Here is a 19,346-nt window from a genome sequence, read left to right as displayed (position 1 = left end):
AACATCATATATACCATGTGCTTGTGTGTATGCCTTCACAACTTCGAGTAGCAATCAGCTATAGTATACTGTATAGCGTGCCTTAAGGTATGTTCAGTAGTTCTTTAGAATGCCTATTGATCTCAGCGTTGATTGCTCGTGCTAGTAGACCATTACCAGTGGTACTCATGATGAAAGAAGCACAAGTAATGAGTCTCGTAGCCAATTACAATCATATTAACTTCGATTACACAATTATCTCCACCACTCCCCACATCATTGGAAGAATTCTTCCGACTGCATATTACAAACTTTGTCCCTTGGAATTCTGTACGCATAGGCAGTGAATTGCTTTCCAATGCATCAAGCTCCCTCCTCCCGCAACGTGAAAGGAGAAAACCCCCAGTAGAACTAAGCAAAACCGCAGATCATTAGTCAACTCTGTACATTACGCACGCTCCTTGCTATGTTATTTCTATTAGAAGCGGGTGAATGGATCACAGGGATGATCACACACACTCACACCAAGGACTGAATCTCAGATGGAGGAATGTCTTCCAATATCCTTCCAATCGAATCGATGTAGGGATATTGCGACAGAGGTCATAGAAATCAAACTCGAACCGGAAGAAGCTCGTCGGACCGTTGTATCAAATGTCCGTCCCATGTCTTGGATGTCTTGGTTGTCTTTTAATAAACCCATTGCAGCGTACGTCGAATTGAAACTTTCTTTCTGCCTAGGATTAATTAACAAGGCCCAGTGAGCCAAGACGGTCACTCCGCTTGCCTGCCTTGACGCTAAGTAATTTCTCCGTGAACCTCCGTCTACTGATTGAGAAAAAATAGCCTACCCCCGCTACAGCACTCTCAGCCGTCTATGCAACGACGCATAAGGACGTAAACGGCATCATCCTGTGTGCTGTTGGGGGAAGGAACAACCACCGCTACTTGAGTGATCACGGTGTATACCAACTGTTACGGTCAATGCTCTACGTTTGGTTAACACTGTCGTGTTCTAACTGGGCTGTGGAACCTGGTTGTATTTTCCGAGTATAAATACCCACATATCTTCTCCTATGATGCAAGAGTTACAGCTGGGAATCTTCAAGTAGCAACAGCTCTACATATAACAGCAGTTTCAACCATGGCTGTATTCAAAAACTTCTTCAGTAAATTTTACAACACGGCAGGTGCACCACCAGAGATATTCAACAGGACTCTGTATTTTGCCATTTTTGTTTTTGGTATCCTGGGCTGTGCCCGTGGTTATGACGAAGGTTACATTGGTGGTATTGTAACGAAGTCATCGTTCAAAAACCAGTTTGGGTTGAATGATCCTACAAAAACAGCAACAGAATTGGCCAATCTGAAATCAAACATCACTTCTATGGTGATACTAGGCTCCATTGGTGGTTCTCTGCTTGCGATGTACTTCGTGGACAAGTTTGGGCGTATTAGAACTTTGCAAGGTGTTTGCGTAGGTTGGATAGTCGCTGTCGTTATTCAAATAACATCGAAAAAGATTGGTCAATTATACGTTGGTAGGCTAATGGAAGGCTTGTGCATTGGTCAAACTGTGGTTATTGGTCCTTGTTATTTGTCTGAGATTGCTCCAAAGAACATCCGTGGTTTGGCAAACTGTATCTTTGCAGGTGCAGTTTACTTTGGCTCCTTCATGTCCAATTTCATCAACTACGGTTGTGCACTGCACATGCCGGCCAGCTCTTCAAAGCAATGGGTTGTGCCAACAGCAATAAAGATTGTGATTGCTGGTTTTTTACTCGTTGGTTCATTCTTGTGTCATGAATCTCCAAGATGGCTCGTCAAGTCAGGCAATGTTGAAAAATCGGGACTTGTACTCTCAAAAATCAGACACCTTCCAGAGGATCATCCTTATATTTTGTCTGAAGTCAGTGATATTCAAGAACAGTTGTATGTTGAAAAAGAGGCTACAGGAAAGGTTTCAAAGCTCAAGGCCCTCAAAGAATTGTTCTTCGTCAAATCAATTCGTTATCGTATCCTGCTTGCCCTTTCTGCTCAGATCCTGGGACAATGGTCATGTGCAGGAAGTATTACAGTTTATATGCCAGAGCTGGTTGCACTTGTTGGTGTTCGAGGAACAAAGAAGTTGCTATACTCTGCCATATTGGGTGTTGTGAAGTTCAGCTCTGCTTATATAGGTGCATTCTTCGTCATTGACTTCCTTGGGCGTAAAAAGGCGCTCTACCTGGGTATGACGATTCAGTTCCTTGCAACTCTATACGTTGCACTCTTTTTCCAGATAGTTCCACAGGCAACTGATGACGATTACACAATGACAGGTTCAAAGAAACACGCTGGTGTTGGTGCATTGGCAATGTTGTTCATGACAGGAGTGGGTTGGACACTGGGTTGGAATTCGATCCAGTACTTGATCAATTCCGAAATGTTACCATTGGGAGTCCGTAATATTGGTACAGCATTGATCATGGCCTTCCATTTTGCAAATCAATACGGTAACACAAAGGCTCTGCCAACTATGTTGATCTCACTGACACCTGCTGGAACTTTCTTCTTTGCAAGTGCAGTTCTTCTGCTTGGTTTATTCTGGGCATGGTTTTTCCTTCCAGAGATTGCAGGGAGATCTTTGGAGAGTATGGAGGACCTGTTCGATTTACCATGGTATGTTATTGGAAGAAAAGGTGCTAAGCTTTGTCCAGATAACTCTGGTATTGCCCATATCAGGGAAGCTGAAGAAGGCAACCTTGATATTAAGAGTGAGCAAGACTTTGTTGAAAATGTCAGTCAAGTCTCAGTTGAATATGACTTGGAGAAGGGCGTCTGAATATTTGCTATTTACGATTTACAAACCTATAATGTTTAAATGATATGATTTCCAAAAGGTATAACTCGTTAGATGCTAAGGACTGGTGCCCCGTTTCAATGTTATCCTATATCTGGAAACATCCTATATTCCAGATTGCAACAAGTAATAGCATGGTAACCTCTGTAGACCCTGTATTTGGTCTTCAAGGAACCTTGTTGAGATACCTCTACTCTGTCTCATGCATAGAGTAGAGAATCCTCCTAACTGACGTTTTTCTGAGTGTTCAGAGGTAACAAGGCCACATTATCCTAACTTTGTCATAGATGCCATGTCGGACTAATTGCTGTACCAAGAGGATACCAGGACAGTCGTACAATTAACATGTACATCATTGTCCTTTCTGTCTACAGAATCACTCACACTGGCACCAGCACCCTGTGGCTCTCCATGCAACCGTCTCACGTACAAGAACAAACGTGAGTGAAAACGGAAAAAAATAGCGAAAGTGTAAACCTGGACACCAACCATTGGCGCAAATATTGGCGCAAATATTGGCGCAACTCGGTGGATGTGTGGTGTTCGGGTGTTATGATACATCTGGCATATACCATCAGCTGTCCAGTGCCCACCTAACCACAGAGATGTACTTTGCCATGTGTGTACTCATTTCATGCCATCTATGTCTCTGGTGTCCTCCTAATTACTTGAATAATTAATTAATTATGATTTTTTTATTATTAAGACCTATGATGCAATTTAGGATTTGAAAATGATCTGCTAAAAGATTTCGGAAAAGTTCAAGAAGGACAAGTATGAAGTCTTTTCATTAATTACAATGAATATATGGCAAATGGTTGTGGAACTTTCAAATATCGTATAAATATATCATATTGGTTTTGTATTATATAGTGTACATATTGTTATACGCAAGCCCATGGACCTTATGAGCACTCATGGACCTCGGCTATGCTAGAGACTGTTTCCTTGTACTCTCATGTTGACATAGACGTTGCTACCGGAATTATGGAATGTTTATACTGTGAAGTATGACTTGTCTTTTGCTCTACTGGTTCCAGAGTTTATTCACAGGTCTTTCCGCATGGGTTATATTCGAATTCTGAGCTGTTGTAGCCAACCTGCCTCTTGGATTGTGCGACCTACTCATATAAGGCTGAATTTGAAGCATTTCCACTATAGTTCTAATACACCTCATCGACTCTTCCTTCCAAGTCTGTGGTGAAAGCTTGTGGCAGCAGTATATTATGTTGTTCCTTAAGGTCGTACAAATACCAGAGAGCCGTCTTTCTGTTAACACACCTAATGTTTGTAACATTATGATCTTCTCCGAGCCTAGATAAAGAATTGATCTACTAAGCCTCCAACGGTATTTATGGTCCTAAATGTGCGGTAATCCAATTAGCATTGGAATCAAACTGGGGCCCAGCTACTTAGACTCTCGGTCTACAACTATTACTATCTAACTGACTGAACACCAACTTCATCACGGTCTTTAATTCAACACATCCGAGACAACAGTACCTTTAACCTGAATATGACGAGCGGATGCGTTTGTAGGATGAGCCATATATATCTCCGTGCCAACTTTTGTATTCTGTGATATTCCACAGTAAAACATGATGTTGGCGACATTCCACCATACTGTATCGCATTCTTCTATGAGTGGATCAAACGTGTGTTCTCTGATTGCATACAATGGGCATTCTGTGAATTATAAGTTTGATAGTGCAAGTGACTGTCCACACATTTTCTTCTCTCACTTATAGTTCAGATGATCTCTATACACTACCATACCATTCTGGCTCCATTTGCCTCGGACCTTACTTCGACAGAAAACTAAGATCAGTAACCTACAGCACTAGCATCATACAAGCTTTCTATCCACACCATCTCACATTCTACCATTGACTTCTTCTTGCTGAACTCCCTCTCAGTCCTGGAAACCACCATTATCACATATCAATGTAAAACATCACGCCTTTGTTAGGTATCAGCTCAGTACAGGAACACTTACATGCTCCTTCGCCGAAAAGTGCATTGCACATGCTTATCCGCATACCCTCTCCGCCGAAAAGGGTATAGCGCATGCTTAGCCACATTCTCTCGCCTAATCAAAGGAGATAAGATCAATCACCAAAGCTGCAATGAACCCATTGGGGTTATTGTTAGCGTTGATCTGCGGCTCAGTCATGAAAAGAACCAAGGCAGCAGATATAAAAGCCGAGTCTTGAGCCACCTTTGGTACTTGTTGTGCTCTCTATACATCGGTAATAAACCAATTGAAGCGAACCACCTATTATACCATGACCTGGCAAGAGATTGCACAACAGAAGAGAGACTCTGTCAATTCTCAGATTCCTAAAGAGTGGCTGTTTGAAGAGAAGCCAACAGATGTGAGAAATGCATACGAATACCTGAATTCTGTCTTACCTGCGGAAGAGACAGCGATAGTTCACAAGTCATTGTTAGAATTGCAAAGGGAAATCAAGGATAAGACACTGACTTCGTATGAGATTACAAAGGCCTTTTGTCATAGAGCAGCTCTGGCGCATCAATTGATCAATTGCTGCTCCGAGATCTTCTTTGATAGGGCCTTTGCTCGTGCAAAGGAATTGGACGAGTACTATGAGACTACCGGAGAGTTGAAAGGCCCATTGCATGGCCTACCAATCTCCTTGAAGGACCAGATCAATCTGGAAGGGTTGGATTCCTCCATTGGCTACGTCTCATTGGCCTTCCATCCAAAGAGCAAAGATGACACTTCGGTAATTGCAGAGATCCTCTACGATGCAGGAGCCGTGTTCTACGTGAAAACTGCAGTGCCAATGGCCATGATGGCTGCTGACACCTTTTCAAACTTGCACGGGCAAACGTTGAATGCTTTTAACAACAAACTATCCCCTGGAGGCTCTTCTGGAGGTGAGTCCTCGTTGATCGGGTGTCGTGGCTCTCTCATTGGTCTATCCACTGATATTGGGGGTTCGATCAGAATCCCTGCCACATTCCAAGGGTTGTTTGCCATTAGAGCATCTACTGGCAGATTGCCATACTGCAAAGTGACGAATTCATATGCTTATCAGCCAATCGTTCCCTCTGTTATTGGCCCATCTGCTCAAAATTTGCAAGATCTGGAGTTCTTTGTGAAGCTGATTATCGATTCGAAACCATGGCTTAAGGACCCTAAATGTCCACCAATCGAATGGAGACAGGTTGAATTGCCAAAGAAGTTGACGATTGGTATCATGAAGAACAATGGCGTGATTACACCGCACCCACCTGTTCAACGTGGTTTGGAACTGCTTGCTGAGAAGCTAAAGAAAGCAGGCCACGAGGTTATTGAATGGGAGCATCCAATCCCTGCGCAGACACTCAAGGACAATTTGTTAGAGATCTTAACAGCAGATGGCTATAGAGAGACAAAGAATGAAATTGCAAAGACTGGAGAACCACCTATCCCACAGTTCCTGGGTTATGAAGACGATTTGAAAGAGTTGACAGTTACTGAGCACTGGCAACAAGCAAAGATCAAATACGAGTGTCAACAGGCTTACGATAAGGCTTGGCTGTCGACAAGTGGTCCAAGTGGAGGACGCATGGATTGTTTCATATCACCAGCTTGGGAATCCACATCTTATCCTGCTGGTGAAGCAAAGATATACCATTGCTCCTATACATACCCTGCCAACTACTTAGACTACACAAGTGTTATCATCCCAGTCACCAAAGTCTCTGAAGAGGATAATGTGGAGGCTGTGTATGAGCCATTGAACGATTTTGACCAAGAGACGAAAGAGTTGTGGGACTACAAGTTGTTCGAAGGAATGCCTGTGTGTGCGCAGATATACTGTATGCGTTATGAGGAAGAGAAGGCCATTAAGATCGCAGACATTGTCACTGAGGCCTTGAAGCAATGAGCGAGCCTTTACTCTTTAGCTAGTTAAGTAAGGAAATAGACATCAGCTTATCTCACGCGTGTGTAAAATCTGTGATACGAGAGATATGACTCACTATTGCAGAGCAGTGTGATTGTCGTTTCAGCCTTATCCTTGCTCGCCATCCTTATCAGTGAGCCCAGCGATGGTGCCATGTTATCAACTCCACATTGGGCTGTCCAATTGAGCATGTCAGGGTGTAGAAGCTGTGTGGCAGAAGGCGTGTGGTGCTTACCTGGCACTCTCTCTCTCTCTCTCTCATACAATTTGTCTCATACAACTTGTCTCATACAACTTGTCCCATACAACTTGTCTCATACAACTTGTCCCATACAACTTGTCTCATACAACTTGTCCCATGTCCACCTTCTACTGAAAAGTTAATCGTGACGCACACTCCTGTGTGTCGTACATGTCAACCTCAGCAACCCCAGCAACCATGCTGCCTCATTACATACAAAGCGCGCCTCAAGCCATTGCCAGCCAAAACAACTGAAGCACTCAGAGCCTGCTTGGCTTCACAGACGAGCTCTCAACAGTGAGCTCTTCAACAGTGAGCTCTCAACAGTGAGCTCAGCAGTGTTGGCACCCGCTGTTTCCTCCCATTTGGCCAAGGGCTGGTGAAGAACACCACCAGGCTTGAAGGACATTTCTACTGTATTCTTCGTATATGCATGAACACAGTGTGCCTCATGCGTCGGTGATCTCTTCAAAACAATTTCCACGGGGATGTTTAACCCTTCCTGAGGGCTACAGCAGTTGATAAAGGGTTATTATCTATCAGGTGATCATGTAGATTGCGTATTATCATAGCTGGAACGGTGCGCTTTCCTCATCTGGAAGACGAGGTGATGGATTTGATTCCAAGAGGTGGAAGGGCCTGTATATAAGTGGCATGGTTTGTTTCCATGTAAATCACCACGGAGGATCTCCAAATAGCACCAATTAACTAGCCTAGGATGACCAGTGGCGTCTCAAATGGGTATATCCTGCCACAGGCCGTCGGTTACGGGTACATCGTCGGTCTTGGTGCGGCCTTTGCGCTCATGATGTGTGGCATCACGTACATCTTGTCAAAGTATATGAATCAACACCAGAATTCTGAGCACTTCACAACAGCCTCCAGAACAGTGAGATCAGGTCTGATCTCCTCAGCCGTCGTTTCCTCGTGGATCTGGCCAGCGTCGCTGCTGACATCGGGCCTGTGGGGCTATACCTACGGAATCAGTGGTGGCTATCTATACGCCGTCATGGGCACTATCCAGATCTTCACCTTTGCCCTGCTGGCCATTGAAATCAAGAGAATTGCGCCTGCTTGTCACACCATCGCAGAGATCATCAAGGCTCGCTATGACAAGCACTCGCACTGGATGTATCTGTTCTACATCACGGCTACAAACATCATGGTTGCCTCTTGTCTGCTACTGGGTGCTTCCCAAGGCTTCAACGCCTCCACGGGGATTAATATCATCGCAGCCAACTTTCTCTTGCCATTGGGGGTCTGTGTGTACACGGCCACCGGTGGACTGAAGGCCACCTTCATCTCAGACTGGATCCACACTGTTATCATCTACCTCGTTGTGCTGGCCCTCTGTTTCAAAGTGTTTTGTACGTCTGATATCATTGGCTCGCCAGGCAAGATGTGGGACATGCTACAGGAAGCTGAGGCCCAGTTCCAGTTCTCCACCGACTACCTCAGCTTCAAAAACAAGGAGATGTTCATGATCACGTGGGCTGTTCTTATTGGTGGCCTGAGCTCGGTGTTTGGTGACCCTTCCTATGGCCAAAAGGCCATTGCTGCTTCTCCAAAAGGTGTTCTCAGTGGCTATATCCTCGGTGGATTGTGCTGGCTTACCATTCCATGGGCTTTGGGCACTGCGGGAGGTTTAGCAGCAAGAGCTCTTCTCGTGTATCCAGGCTTCCAAACATATCCAAACCCTTTGACTGCTCATGAGGCCAATGCTGGCTTGCCGGTGATTTATACCTTTGGTGCCATTATGGGCCAGAGTGGTGCCAAAGCTGCTGTTCTTACTTTGTTCATGAGTGTTACAAGTGCGATGTCTGCGGAGCTCATTGCCTTCTCTTCAGTGGCCACGTTCGACGTCTACAGAGGCTACATCAACAGACAGGCCACTGGTAAACAGCTTGTTCGTTTCTCTCATTTGTCAACCATTGTGTTCTCTGTCGTGGTTGCGTGTGTCTCCATCATCTTCAACTACGTCGGTGTGTCTGTTGGATGGCTTATCTCCTTCTATGGAATCATCCTTGTTCCAGCAGCAGCTGTCATCACGTATACGCTCTACTGGAGCAAGACTTCCAACTTTGCTGTCACCTATGGCCCACCGTTGTCCACGCTAATGGGGGTCGCTTGTTGGCTCGGTGCTGCAGCAGCCTATGGTGATAACGTTGTTGATAAAAACACATTGATGACGGCAGAGGCCTCCATCGTTGGCAACTTTGCTACTTTTGGGGGTGCATTCCTCATGATTCCAGTGCTTTCATACTTGAAACCGGACTCCAAGCCATTCGACTTTGCTGTTTATCGTAATGCCTTCACAGCAGGAGACGATGCCGATGCTCTTGAGGTCAAGGCCATGATCAACACCGAGGAGGAGGAACAGACACTGAGGAAGGCTGCGAAGATCGCCATTGTCTTGAATATCATCCTCATTGGTGGTGGCTATCTGATTGTTCCATTAGCACTGTACGGGTCCGATTATTCCTTCTCAAAGGGCTACTTTACATCATGGGTTATCATCATGATGATATGCCTATTCTTATCGTCTATATACATCATTCTGTTCCCAATATGGCAAGGAAGAAAGGACATCAAGAACCTATGTCTTGCTATTCTTAAGAAGAAACCACAGGTGGAATGTGGTGATATCATTGATGCTGAGAGCTCTGATGCTGAGATGGTCCTGGAGATCAACCAGGAGAAAGAGTAGTCTAATGGCTCGAGTTGAAGAGTACATTTTATAGTGTATGCTAATACATAACTTATCTAATAGTCATTATTTTGGACATCTGCTTGCCTTGTGCGATGGCACTGGATTGCTCTCTCTTTTTGTTCTGGTTGAACACTTTGTAGAACTTCAAGTTCTCATCACCTCCTACTGTAGCAATTGTTGAGCCATCTGGGGACAATTGGGCACTGATGATTCTTGAGTCATGAGCATTTTCAATCTCAGCCACTTTGATCCTATGGTCGAACGAATAGACGCTGATGCTGTTGTTTGGGTAGCCACCAGTGGATACTATTTCACGCCCAAAAGAGTTGGAGGAGCCCCAGAACAACGAGGAGATCTGTGAGCCCGTGTCGATGGAGTTGACCCTTGCACCTGTTGTTGTGTTCCAGAAGTGAATATGTCTATCGGAGGAACCACCACCAGTGGCCAAGAGAGAATTGATCTCTGGGTTCCATGCCAATGCCTTTACAGCAGCAGTATGTGCTGTCTTTGTGAACTGTGCCACTGAGGATCTTGAATCCCAAATACACACAGTGTTATCGTTTGATCCAGATGCAAATTGTTGTCCATCGGCCCTATATTCTAGGCCACAGACTTCACCCATGTGGGCATGCAATGTGTTTGTTATATGGTTCTTAACTCTCACGTCATTGATGATGATTTCACCACTCTTTGAGCCTGCGGAGACCAAGTGGGAAGACCATGCCTGGGACCCAATTCGAACACCGGTATGTGTCTTCATGGTTCTTAGCCTTGTAGAGGACTCCACATCCCAGATCTCTAAAGTGCCGTCCTCTTTACCTATGGACAAATATGAGCCATCCTCGGACCATCTAACAGAGCTGATCAGATGGTCGCAATCGCTCAAGACCTGGACTGAGCCTGTGTTTGCATTCCATACATAGCAGCTTGATTCTAGAGCAATTGCCAATTGATTTTCACAGGACCAGCTTAACAAGTTCAGGTAGAAGTCGTCAACCAAGCCAGGAGCATCCAATACTCTTTCTGGGTTTGAAGAGATCTTTCTGGACCGCAAAGGTTCAATGGTCAGGCCCATGGATCCTTTTCCAGCGGAAGCTGTAGAGAAATTCGAGCTTTGGTTCATCTGTACAAGAGACTTGGAGACAGGAGGCGGTGGCTGGTACTGTAATATCCTCTGTCCCACCTCAATACCGCACGCATCGGCCACTGATCTCTTGTAGATGATTTGCGATTGTGCCTTGATATGCTCCGAAGGGGACGCATTGGAAGGAGGCAGATGCTGTTCTGTTGAGACCCTGCTGTTGCTCGTGGTATACCGTGAAGGTATGAATCTGTCCGTCGTCGTCTGCAGCGAAGCACTCGAGGAACCTTGTCTCTTCAGGGTCTGGTAGATCTTCTCGTGGTCCCAGTCAGGCTTCACAACGTTCAACTTTGTCGGCGACGCCAACGAGAGAGTCGAGCCTTGACGCTTCATCGACTTGCTGGGCGAGCCAGGGAACCTCAGCGTGGTTCTTCTCACCGTGGACTTGGGAGAATCTGTTATGGTACTCGTCATTATGGTATATGTCTAGTGAATGAATGTATGGTGCCAGCGAGACAAATGAAAGAACACAGGACTGTCACACAGGGCACAGGGTAAAGCACACAGAGGGACGATAAGCAATGGACAGAAAGGAGGTTGCTAGCAGCAAAGAAGAAGATGTAGATGGTTAAAAAAGCAAGGATCAGAAGAAATCTCGAGACGTGAAAAGAACCACAGAAACATTGGTGTTTTGTGACAAATTTGAAACTTGTTCAATGTTTACAAATTTCCCAATGCGGTAAATTGATGCTTCATCTTTCGGCTGCTAATGCATGTAATGATGTGCCCGCAAGCGGAAAGGTTATGAGCGATGCGGTCTGTGTGTGGCGGGAGGAGAAGTGGCGGCGTAGACGACGTGTTCTTTAGACTTCGTGGCCAAGTTGGTTAAGGCGCACGACTGTTAATCGTGAGATCGTCAGTTCAATCCTGACCGAGGTCGTTTTTTTTTTTTTTCCTTCAGAGGTTTTCAGGTTGTGGGCGTAGCTGTGGAACTGTTTGTAGAAGATCACTGAATGATGGTTTTGAACGTTGTGACACCTGGGAAGTGTGTACACTTTGGTGGTAATGACGGTATCTGTGCGCCGACATTTTCATATCTTGTGTTAGGGTGTGAGTTATAGGGTACAGTAGCCCAGAGTGTTTTGCTTGATGAGGGAGGAATTCCGTGGGAAAAAGTAAACATCTCAGAACAGTTCAGCATGGGACGGGATAACAATGCAACGAGGGAATACTAGCTTGGTGTAAGCGTAGTTTGTAGGCTCACCATAACGCAAACTCCGACATTGATCATGCTAGTATAAGAGCACACAGAACACACTCAGCAGCCATGGACGGCCTTTTAGCTGCACCAGGTTCTGACGCACACGCCATACGAGCTCGCCTCGTTACGTAAATCTCAATTTGCAAAATGACAAGACAATGAAATGCTTTTTTAAAGTCAACCGATGAACTCATCGACTAAGTACGTTAAAAAAGATTTGCGTCAGAAGCCCAAAGCAAGTGCAATGGCAACGACACCATGCCTCACAGCCAACGAGCAAGCCCGTATGAAAAACCGTTGAAGCCATAGTCCAAAAATAAGAGTAACGAAATAAGAAGTCCTCAGTGAGGACATTCCAGTTGTTACACTGAAAAGAACAGATACTACACTTGATCTAAGCCAAAAGGCAAAGAGATCTTGAAGAAAAGGGAAAAAAAATCTGAAAAAGAAAGAGAAGAAAAAATACAATTGAAAATTTCAAATTTATACCCGCTCCAGGGAGAAAAAACAAAAACGAGACACCCGGACACCACTAAAACGCCCCGAAGGCCGGGTAACATGTGTCCCAATCTTCAACAAACAAATCAACGAAAATGGAAGGGCACCCCTCGTCGAGAGGAGAAGGCAAAGGTTTCAGCCACGGCGGCAACTGTTCTATTACCCAGCGGTTAACGTAAGGATGTCTGTAATCCCAACCATAGAGCAAAAACTTCAAGAGGCGACAATATCTGATAACGAACATGAGCAGCTGAGACAGAGACAACGAGTTGCAGTACAGGCTATTAGACAATTCCTCAAATCAAAGACATCTTATGATGTTTTACCCGTTTCTTATAGACTGATTGTGTTGGACACGTCGTTGCTGGTCAAGAAGTCGCTAAATATCTTGCTACAAAACAACATCGTCTCAGCGCCGCTGTGGGACCCGAAGACTTCGAGGTTTGCCGGGTTGTTGAACTCCTCGGACTTCATCAACGTTATACAGTACTACTTCCAGAACCCGGATAGGTTCGAATTTGTTGATAGATTGACTCTGAACGGGCTGAAGGATGTCGAGAAGGCCATTGGTGTTGAACCCATAGACACAGGTTCGATCCATCCCTTCAAGCCGTTGTACGATGCATGTGTTAAGATGATCGAGTCCCGTTCCAGAAGAATCCCCCTAATCGACGAGGATGAAGATACGCATAGAGAGATCGTCGTCTCGGTGCTCACCCAATACCGTATCTTGAAGTTTGTCTCCTTGAACTGCAAAGAGACGGAAGATCTACAAATGTCCTTGGAAGAGCTGGGCATCGGCTCCAATGGCCCAATATCAACGGCTACTCTGGACACACCAGTGATTGACGTTATCCAGCTACTGTCACACGGATCTGTGAGTTCCATCCCTATTGTGGACGAAACCAACAAGTTGATCAACGTCTACGAGGCGGTGGATGTGTTGGGCCTCATCAAAGGTGGAATCTATAACGATTTGACGCTAAGCGTTGGCGAAGCCCTCATGAGAAGATCAGACGATTTCGAAGGCGTCTACACGTGCACGGTGAAGGACAGACTCGCCACGATACTCGATAATATCAGAAGATCAAGAGTGCATAGACTCTTTGTTGTTGACGATGAAGGCAGACTTGTCGGGGTTGTGAGTCTGAGCGATATCCTAAAGTACATTCTATTCGGAGAGATGGAGTGAAATAACAATAAAGATAAATAATCAATAAACAAAGCAGTCTTTCTCTATGTATCTGTTTGTCTCACCAGTGCGGCACGTCCAAGCTTGTCAATATCATCGTCACAACACTGAACAGTCCTTCTCCAAGGACCAGCCCACTGCTGAATACAATCATCGCAGTCTTGCCCTCGTGGGAATGGCCAGAGCGCTTCAACCAGATGTAGGCAATAACTCCACCAATGAACCTTGCGATGGTGAATGAAGGCGTGTTATATATACCAATACCAACCGCCACTCCGCTAGGCAACCACACCAGTCTCTTCTGAACCGCCGGGTTGTTCTTAAACACGTTCTTGACCAATGAGATGACGCCGAATATCAAGGCGAACACCAGCGACACCTCGAAGGCATACGGCGGCAGCCCCTCGCCTGTAACCAGTCTCGAGCAGTCGATCCATATCACGGACGTCGGTATACGGAACACCTTGCTCGGTATCTCGTAGACCGAGTTGTACACTTTGTACATCACGGACGACAGGAATATCGACCATACTGTTCCTATCAGCTGTGCAACGAACTGTGCGTATGGAGAGGCCCCGATGAGATGGCCAGTCTTCAGATCTTGCATCAGATCACCAGCCTGTTGAGCACCAGCCTCTGCAATGGCGCCAGCAACGAGGTTGACAAGCACAGCGCCTGGGTGGTTTCTGGGTATGATGAAGGCAAACAGGAGCTGTGATAGCTTACCTATCCCGCTCACCGGGTTGAGGTCCGTCTCCCCAAGAGCACGTACCCCCAGTATCGAGAGAAACAGGGCAAGCACGATGGCAACAACAAGAGAGTACACTGGCACGATGGTTGTTCCAAACAGATGGACCATGAGCACTATACAGATCACTGACGATACAAAGAGCCCAATGCTCACTGTTTTGAAGCCCACCAGGTACTGTGCATCCAGCTCACAGCCGTCCTCTGGCTCATGGCCCTCATTTCTTGTCGTGAAGAATTTGATGGCAGACTGTACAGTGACGGTGATGAACGACACCACGCTGTCACTAACCATCACAGCCAAACTCACCCACAGAATCCAGCCTTGAGCGCCAGTCTTCCAATCGTCGATGGGACCTTCAGCCCAACCCTGGGCCTTGCTCAGTGGTGCCAGTATGCCCCAGCCAAGGATCGCACCAAACAGCATGTAGCTGACCGTGGGAAGCCCCATTATGATGCCTTGTCCGATGTAAGCAGGCGAGGGCTGTAGAGTCCAGAGGTAGTTCTCAGCCAGAGATCCACCAAAGATAGGCAGGTTTCTCAGAGATGGGATGAAGTATGAGATCACGGTGTATGCCGACGATACGGAGAAGGTTCCAATCAGTGATCTGACGTTCTTATTGTACAAGATGATGGATTCGTGCTCCTTGATCCTCTGGCCTTCTAGCAGTGCAGTGCGATCAGTAGGCGGCGGAGTCGTAACAGCAGACCCGCCACCGCCATTACCGTCATCATCATCGTCGTCGCTTATCAACAGTTCGTTGTATTCATGTGGCAGCTTCACAGATTGGCAGTCATCATGGCGGACCTCTGTGTTGTGCAATACAGAGATCAACGTGGCAGTGGCACTTCCCGAAGGGAAGGGCAGTCTCTCATGGACAATGACCTGCTTCCTCAAGGGCACAGCGAAGAAGATCCCAAAGAACGCCAGTGCTGTGCACCATACAATCAAGTCGTACGTGGAGAACTTCATCACTCTTCCGATGCCAGACTCTTCAGGTCTGAGGAACTTCTCAATAGCAGGCACAACACCAACCAATCCATAAGCCAGAGGTCCTGTGCCGACAGCAACAGCGATGCTCTGCACGAACACGTTCTCCACATCTGTGAACTCGAAGGCGAGATGCCTTTGAAGGTTCTTGAAGACAGCAAATGACAGCAACGCTGAAGGGAGGGACATCATCGACACCCAGCCTGTTTGGAGTCCGAATTGGAAGTTCGATATCAGTATGATTGATCCGATGACTAAGCCAGCAATGATGGATCTTGTGGTGATTTGCGGTATTGACGGCTTCTCCTTCCACGGGAGCTCCTTCCAATGAGTTGTCATGGCTCTTCTGTGTCTATTCTACGTTGTCTAGGTTGTAGTGGGAAGATTTGTCGAGGAAGAAATGCTCATCTCGATGGATTCGGTATTAGTCAGTTGGGTATTAACCAATTTTGATACTGCGGAGAGCCACAGTGGAATGGGTTTCCCCATTGGGTGCGTAAACGCGGGCTTGCGCACCGCTCTGGGTAGGCGGGAGGGAGGGGGAGGAGTGCTGCCCAGCTAGGCAGGGCGCTCCCACAGAGCTAGGCAGGGCCGGCTTACACAGCTAGGCAGAGCTCTATACAGCTAGGCAGAGCTCTACACAGCTAGGCAGGGCCGGCTTACACAGCTAGGCAGAGCTCTACTCAACATTGAATTATGACCTTAAAGACACCCTAGCACGACCAAGAGTTCACTTTTTCTTATTCAGCTCCTTGTGCCTCATCTCTTTCATCTGTGTATCCCTGTGGAACTCGACCCGGCTGAGGAAGTCCTGTTTAGCCAGATATCCGTCCTTGTTATGTTGAACCAGCTCATCGTTTATGCCTTCTTTGTCGACAAACTGTGCAAAATCGAGCTTGGACTTCTCCAAGGTGTTAAACTTTGGTTTTATAGAACCGTTGATGATCCCCTCCAACAATGGAGGTCTCTTCCTGACGATCCGCAGCTTTTCACCGCGTTCGTTGACATTGGTGGGCTTCTTGTCTTGTTCCTTCTTGTGCATAGACGTTGAGCTTTCAACCTTTAGCCTCTCCTCGTCCTTCAGACCGTTCAAGTACTCCTGGGCCTCAGCAGACTCCCTGTCCACCCACTTCTCCTCGATAACCGTCTCTCCAGCGTAGTCGTATTTCCTCTTAATCTTGATCCTCTCATGCGCCAGTTCCTCCTCCCTGGGCTCTCCCTGGTGTGAGATCCTTGTCACGTTGGCACTGTATCGACACCGGAGCCTGTCAGAAGATGCCTTCTGTAATTTCAACCACGCTTCGTCAACGTCAACATCTCCTCTCAAGTTCAGCACTGACTTGTATTCTCGTTCATGGGTCTCCAGCTGCCTCTGCCTTCTCGTCTTTATCAGCCCGCCTTCGCTACTCTCAATCTTTGAGTAATTGGCACTCTTGACCTGTCTCTCTGTCTCCTCATCATCGCTCCTCTTGTCTATCTCGTGGTGTCAGTATTCCGCATTGCTCAAACACAACAAGCCGGTAGACTCACACTCATCCTCGTCACCGTCATCGCCACCGTCATCGCCGTCATCGCCACCGTCTACTTCGTCCGGATTGAAGTCCTCATCTTCCTCTTCAACGTACTCGTCCTCTTCTCTGCTGTGATGCTCTTCTTCACTCTGTTTCATCGGGCCTGTCTCCGTGGTATCGGTTTGTTGATGTTTTCACGCTTGTGTTTGTGTATGTATTTTTGTTAGTCTCGACAACTTTTTCCACCTCATCGCAGGCTTGTTGATACTCATCTCTTTCGCAAGTTATCGGTTCACTCATGGACTTTGACCCGTTAAGCTTCTTCACACCGGACTCTACAGATGGTGACGATCACGTGGATACCAATAACGGTGTTATTCCCCGCGATGGTGGTGATGTAGGCGGCTTCATACCCAACGTTGATGATGGAGACCTTGAAGATGGAGACCTTGAAGAAGGTCCACTACACATACTCGATTTCCCACAGCTGAACGGGCGCTTGCCCGCTGCTGTCCTCATATCACTGCTGAAGCTGCTGGCACGGAACGAGGAGACGAATTTCGGGAAGGAAGAGACGTTGATGCTGGACCAGCTGCTGGTGCAAAGGTCCATTGATCTTGAGGATTACGGCTTCACGTTACAATGGCTCAGAGATCACGGGTACGTGAAACTGGCCCGTTGTCTGCCAGATGTTCCTTTCAACCAGGATACTTTCCAATATCTGAACAAGATCCTGTCTTCACACTTCATAGAGGACGCTGATATTGCGCAGTTGACCTCTCTGAGGATCTCGGAGAACTGTGGTAGAACAGCACGCCCACAGTTCACCAGAAAGATCATCATCGACCATCTGGAGACCCCCATCTTGCTCAATGAGCCTGCACTAACGTCCGATTCCCTGGGCTTGAAGACGTGGGGATCTTCCCTGGTGTTGAGTGAACTCTTAGCAAAGACACACGAGGGACTGGATATTCATGGTGAGATATTAGAACTAGGGGCAGGTACAGGGCTAGTCGGCATAACACTCAGTAAGCTGGGCTATGAAGTTGTATTGACTGATTTACCAGAGATACTGGACAATTTAAGGAAGAACGTTGAGCTGAACAGCGTTGATTCGGAGTGCCATGTATTAGATTGGACTGATCCTTCGTCATTTGTTGAGATAAAAGGTCCCGATGTTAAGTACACCACTGTTGTTGTTGCTGACCCGATATACTCACCTGAGCATCCGCAATGGGTGGTTAATATGGTTGATAGATTCCTTTCCAAAAGCTCAGAATCACAGCTACTTATACAGATTCCCCTTAGACAGCTGTACGAGTCTGAAAGACAACTTCTCTGGAGTTTATTGAAAGAGATTGGCTTACGAGTCGTTGAGGAGCAGTACGTTGATGGGTTTGACGACTTCGGAGAGCAGAAGTTTGTATATAAACGGTTGAAATGGCAGCTATAGCTGGTATTCGTCGAAGTACACAACGTCTTCGGATGCTTCCTCCGATGCCATGAAGCTCGCACTATCGAATATCGAGAAATCGTTCTCCATTCTCTCCTCCTTGAGGTCCACAACGCTTTGCATCGTGCTTCTATAGCAGTCCAAGCTGACCTTTTCAAACTTGTCATCGTAGACGAGGACTTCACACAGAGATCTTATATCATTTTCAATCAGCTCTTCACTTGTGACTTGGCTCTTCGATATGAATTCCAGGATTTCGACAACTGTACAGTAGTTCTTGTAGCTTGGAGCATACAAGGGGTTATTTGATAAGCTCATCTCGGTCTGGAACACCTTTGGGAATGTCTTGCCGGTGACAAATCGCCAAATGATGGTCAACAACGAATCAACAAACTCCGAGTCCAACTCACCGTCCGTGAACCAGGGGCCTCCAGTGACTTCAATGGACGGAGTCAGGTGGTACAGCATGTAGATCTTTCTGGTAGGGAACTTGACACTCTTCACGACTTTGATATACCGTTGAGATTCCAGCGACTTCAGCGATCTCAGCACGATGTGTTGGTGAAGATTGGTCCTGGCCTTGATGGTCTTTGTCCATATACCTTCACGGCCACTGGCCTCAATGTGCGAGTAGATCATTGCTTCATCAGCCGACATGTTCGACCTCTTCGCAGCCTCCTGAGGGTCCACGGCCTGGAACCTCAACTCACCGTTCTGTTTGGCCAGCTTAACAAGGCTCTTGTTCAACAGCACCTGCACTATAACCATGAGATCAGCAGCACTTTCCACACCGGCAATGTGTCGTAGTTCTGGCTCGGAGAAGAACGTATTCTCGGGCTCCTTGAGCATGGCTTCGTGTAGCTTCTGGGCTTCGTCCATCGTGTCTTCCACCTCTCTCTGTTTCGCTGGCTTCGCTAGTGCTGTTT

At 46.6% G+C, this 19,346-nt stretch overlaps 10 protein-coding genes and 1 non-coding gene across 11 annotated transcripts in view; 7 read left to right on the top strand and 4 right to left on the bottom strand.

The window, feature by feature from the left end:
* The window catches only part of CYBJADRAFT_189616 (uncharacterized protein), a gene marked incomplete at its 3' end in the record, with an annotated part of 1,397 nt that extends 983 nt beyond the window's left edge, over positions 1-414 (top strand). The window contains exons 2-3 of the mRNA XM_020217350.1: positions 77-87; positions 202-414. Coding sequence (XP_020071590.1) covers positions 77-87; positions 202-414 — 224 coding nt within the window. The remainder of the gene's footprint in view (positions 1-76; positions 88-201) is intronic.
* Positions 415-933: 519 nt separating this feature from the next.
* CYBJADRAFT_75655 (high-affinity glucose transporter of the major facilitator superfamily) lies at positions 934-2,962 on the top strand. Its single transcript, XM_020217923.1, has one exon. It carries the CDS (start codon positions 1,124-1,126, stop codon positions 2,801-2,803), a length of 1,680 nt encoding a protein of 559 aa, XP_020071589.1. The 5' UTR covers positions 934-1,123; the 3' UTR covers positions 2,804-2,962.
* Positions 2,963-5,103: 2,141 nt separating this feature from the next.
* CYBJADRAFT_149836 (amidase) lies at positions 5,104-6,749 on the top strand (the record flags this gene model as incomplete). The annotated part of the gene is made up of 1 exon (XM_020213330.1): positions 5,104-6,749. The coding sequence occupies one exon, from the start codon at positions 5,107-5,109 to the stop codon at positions 6,715-6,717; it is 1,611 nt and encodes a 536-aa protein (XP_020071588.1). The 3' UTR covers positions 6,718-6,749.
* Positions 6,750-7,520: 771 nt separating this feature from the next.
* Positions 7,521-10,046, top strand: CYBJADRAFT_167195 (sodium:solute symporter family protein). Its single transcript, XM_020214807.1, has one exon. It carries the CDS (start codon positions 7,695-7,697, stop codon positions 9,681-9,683), a length of 1,989 nt encoding a protein of 662 aa, XP_020071587.1. The 5' UTR covers positions 7,521-7,694; the 3' UTR covers positions 9,684-10,046.
* On the bottom strand, positions 9,697-11,493 carry CDC20 (ubiquitin-protein transferase activating protein CDC20). Its single transcript, XM_020214806.1, has one exon. It carries the CDS (start codon positions 11,239-11,241, stop codon positions 9,736-9,738), a length of 1,506 nt encoding a protein of 501 aa, XP_020071586.1. The 5' UTR covers positions 11,242-11,493; the 3' UTR covers positions 9,697-9,735.
* A 140-nt stretch (positions 11,494-11,633) lies between these two features.
* Positions 11,634-11,707, top strand: CYBJADRAFT_t71. The gene has a single exon. It is a non-coding gene; the product is annotated as a tRNA-Asn (tRNA).
* A 1,000-nt stretch (positions 11,708-12,707) lies between these two features.
* Positions 12,708-13,718, top strand: SNF4 (AMP-activated serine/threonine-protein kinase regulatory subunit SNF4; the record flags this gene model as incomplete). Its single annotated transcript, XM_020212630.1, has 1 exon — positions 12,708-13,718. One exon carries the CDS (start codon positions 12,708-12,710, stop codon positions 13,716-13,718), a length of 1,011 nt encoding a protein of 336 aa, XP_020071585.1.
* Positions 13,719-13,748: 30 nt separating this feature from the next.
* Positions 13,749-15,990, bottom strand: CYBJADRAFT_75606 (uncharacterized protein). Its single transcript, XM_020217922.1, has one exon. It carries the CDS (start codon positions 15,793-15,795, stop codon positions 13,780-13,782), a length of 2,016 nt encoding a protein of 671 aa, XP_020071584.1. The 5' UTR covers positions 15,796-15,990; the 3' UTR covers positions 13,749-13,779.
* On the bottom strand, positions 15,838-17,134 carry SWC5 (Swc5p). The gene is made up of 4 exons (XM_020214805.1): positions 16,987-17,134; positions 16,095-16,929; positions 16,070-16,073; positions 15,838-16,048 (listed from the first exon to the last, which is right to left on the bottom strand). The coding sequence occupies exons 1-2, from the start codon at positions 17,123-17,125 to the stop codon at positions 16,187-16,189; spliced, it is 882 nt and encodes a 293-aa protein (XP_020071583.1). The 5' UTR covers positions 17,126-17,134; the 3' UTR covers positions 15,838-16,048; positions 16,070-16,073; positions 16,095-16,186.
* Positions 17,135-17,265: 131 nt separating this feature from the next.
* Positions 17,266-18,420, top strand: EFM2 (S-adenosylmethionine-dependent methyltransferase; the record flags this gene model as incomplete). The annotated part of the gene is made up of 1 exon (XM_020216844.1): positions 17,266-18,420. The coding sequence occupies one exon, from the start codon at positions 17,266-17,268 to the stop codon at positions 18,418-18,420; it is 1,155 nt and encodes a 384-aa protein (XP_020071582.1).
* On the bottom strand, positions 18,415-19,299 carry RPC34 (DNA-directed RNA polymerase III subunit C34; the record flags this gene model as incomplete). The annotated part of the gene is made up of 1 exon (XM_020212595.1): positions 18,415-19,299. One exon carries the CDS (start codon positions 19,297-19,299, stop codon positions 18,415-18,417), a length of 885 nt encoding a protein of 294 aa, XP_020071581.1.
* Between the last annotated feature and the right edge of the window lie 47 nt (positions 19,300-19,346).

Source organism: Cyberlindnera jadinii (genome assembly GCF_001661405.1).
Source record: "Cyberlindnera jadinii NRRL Y-1542 unplaced genomic scaffold CYBJAscaffold_4, whole genome shotgun sequence".
In the NCBI taxonomy this organism is placed as follows: Eukaryota; Fungi; Ascomycota; class Saccharomycetes; order Phaffomycetales; family Wickerhamomycetaceae; genus Williopsis; species Williopsis jadinii.
The sequence above is the reverse complement of the archived record's forward strand: the minus strand, read 5'-3'. Positions and strand labels throughout refer to the sequence as shown.

What these genes read in the sequence shown, in the direction of transcription:
- CYBJADRAFT_75655 (XM_020217923.1), top strand. Translation starts at nt 1,124, where the DNA reads ATGGCTGTATTCAAAAACTTCTTCAGTAAATTTTACAACACGGCAGGT.
- CDC20 (XM_020214806.1), bottom strand. Translation starts at nt 11,241, where the DNA reads ATGACGAGTACCATAACAGATTCTCCCAAGTCCACGGTGAGAAGAACC.
- CYBJADRAFT_75606 (XM_020217922.1), bottom strand. Translation starts at nt 15,795, where the DNA reads ATGACAACTCATTGGAAGGAGCTCCCGTGGAAGGAGAAGCCGTCAATA.
- CYBJADRAFT_167195 (XM_020214807.1), top strand. Translation starts at nt 7,695, where the DNA reads ATGACCAGTGGCGTCTCAAATGGGTATATCCTGCCACAGGCCGTCGGT.
- SWC5 (XM_020214805.1), bottom strand. Translation starts at nt 17,125, where the DNA reads ATGAAACAGAGTGAAGAAGAGCATCACAGCAGAGAAGAGGACGAGTAC. An exon ending in TGACGGTGACGAGGATGAGT is followed by an intron (nt 16,930 to 16,986) that starts GTGAGTCTACCG and finishes ACCACGAGATAG; the next exon opens with ACAAGAGGAGCGATGATGAG.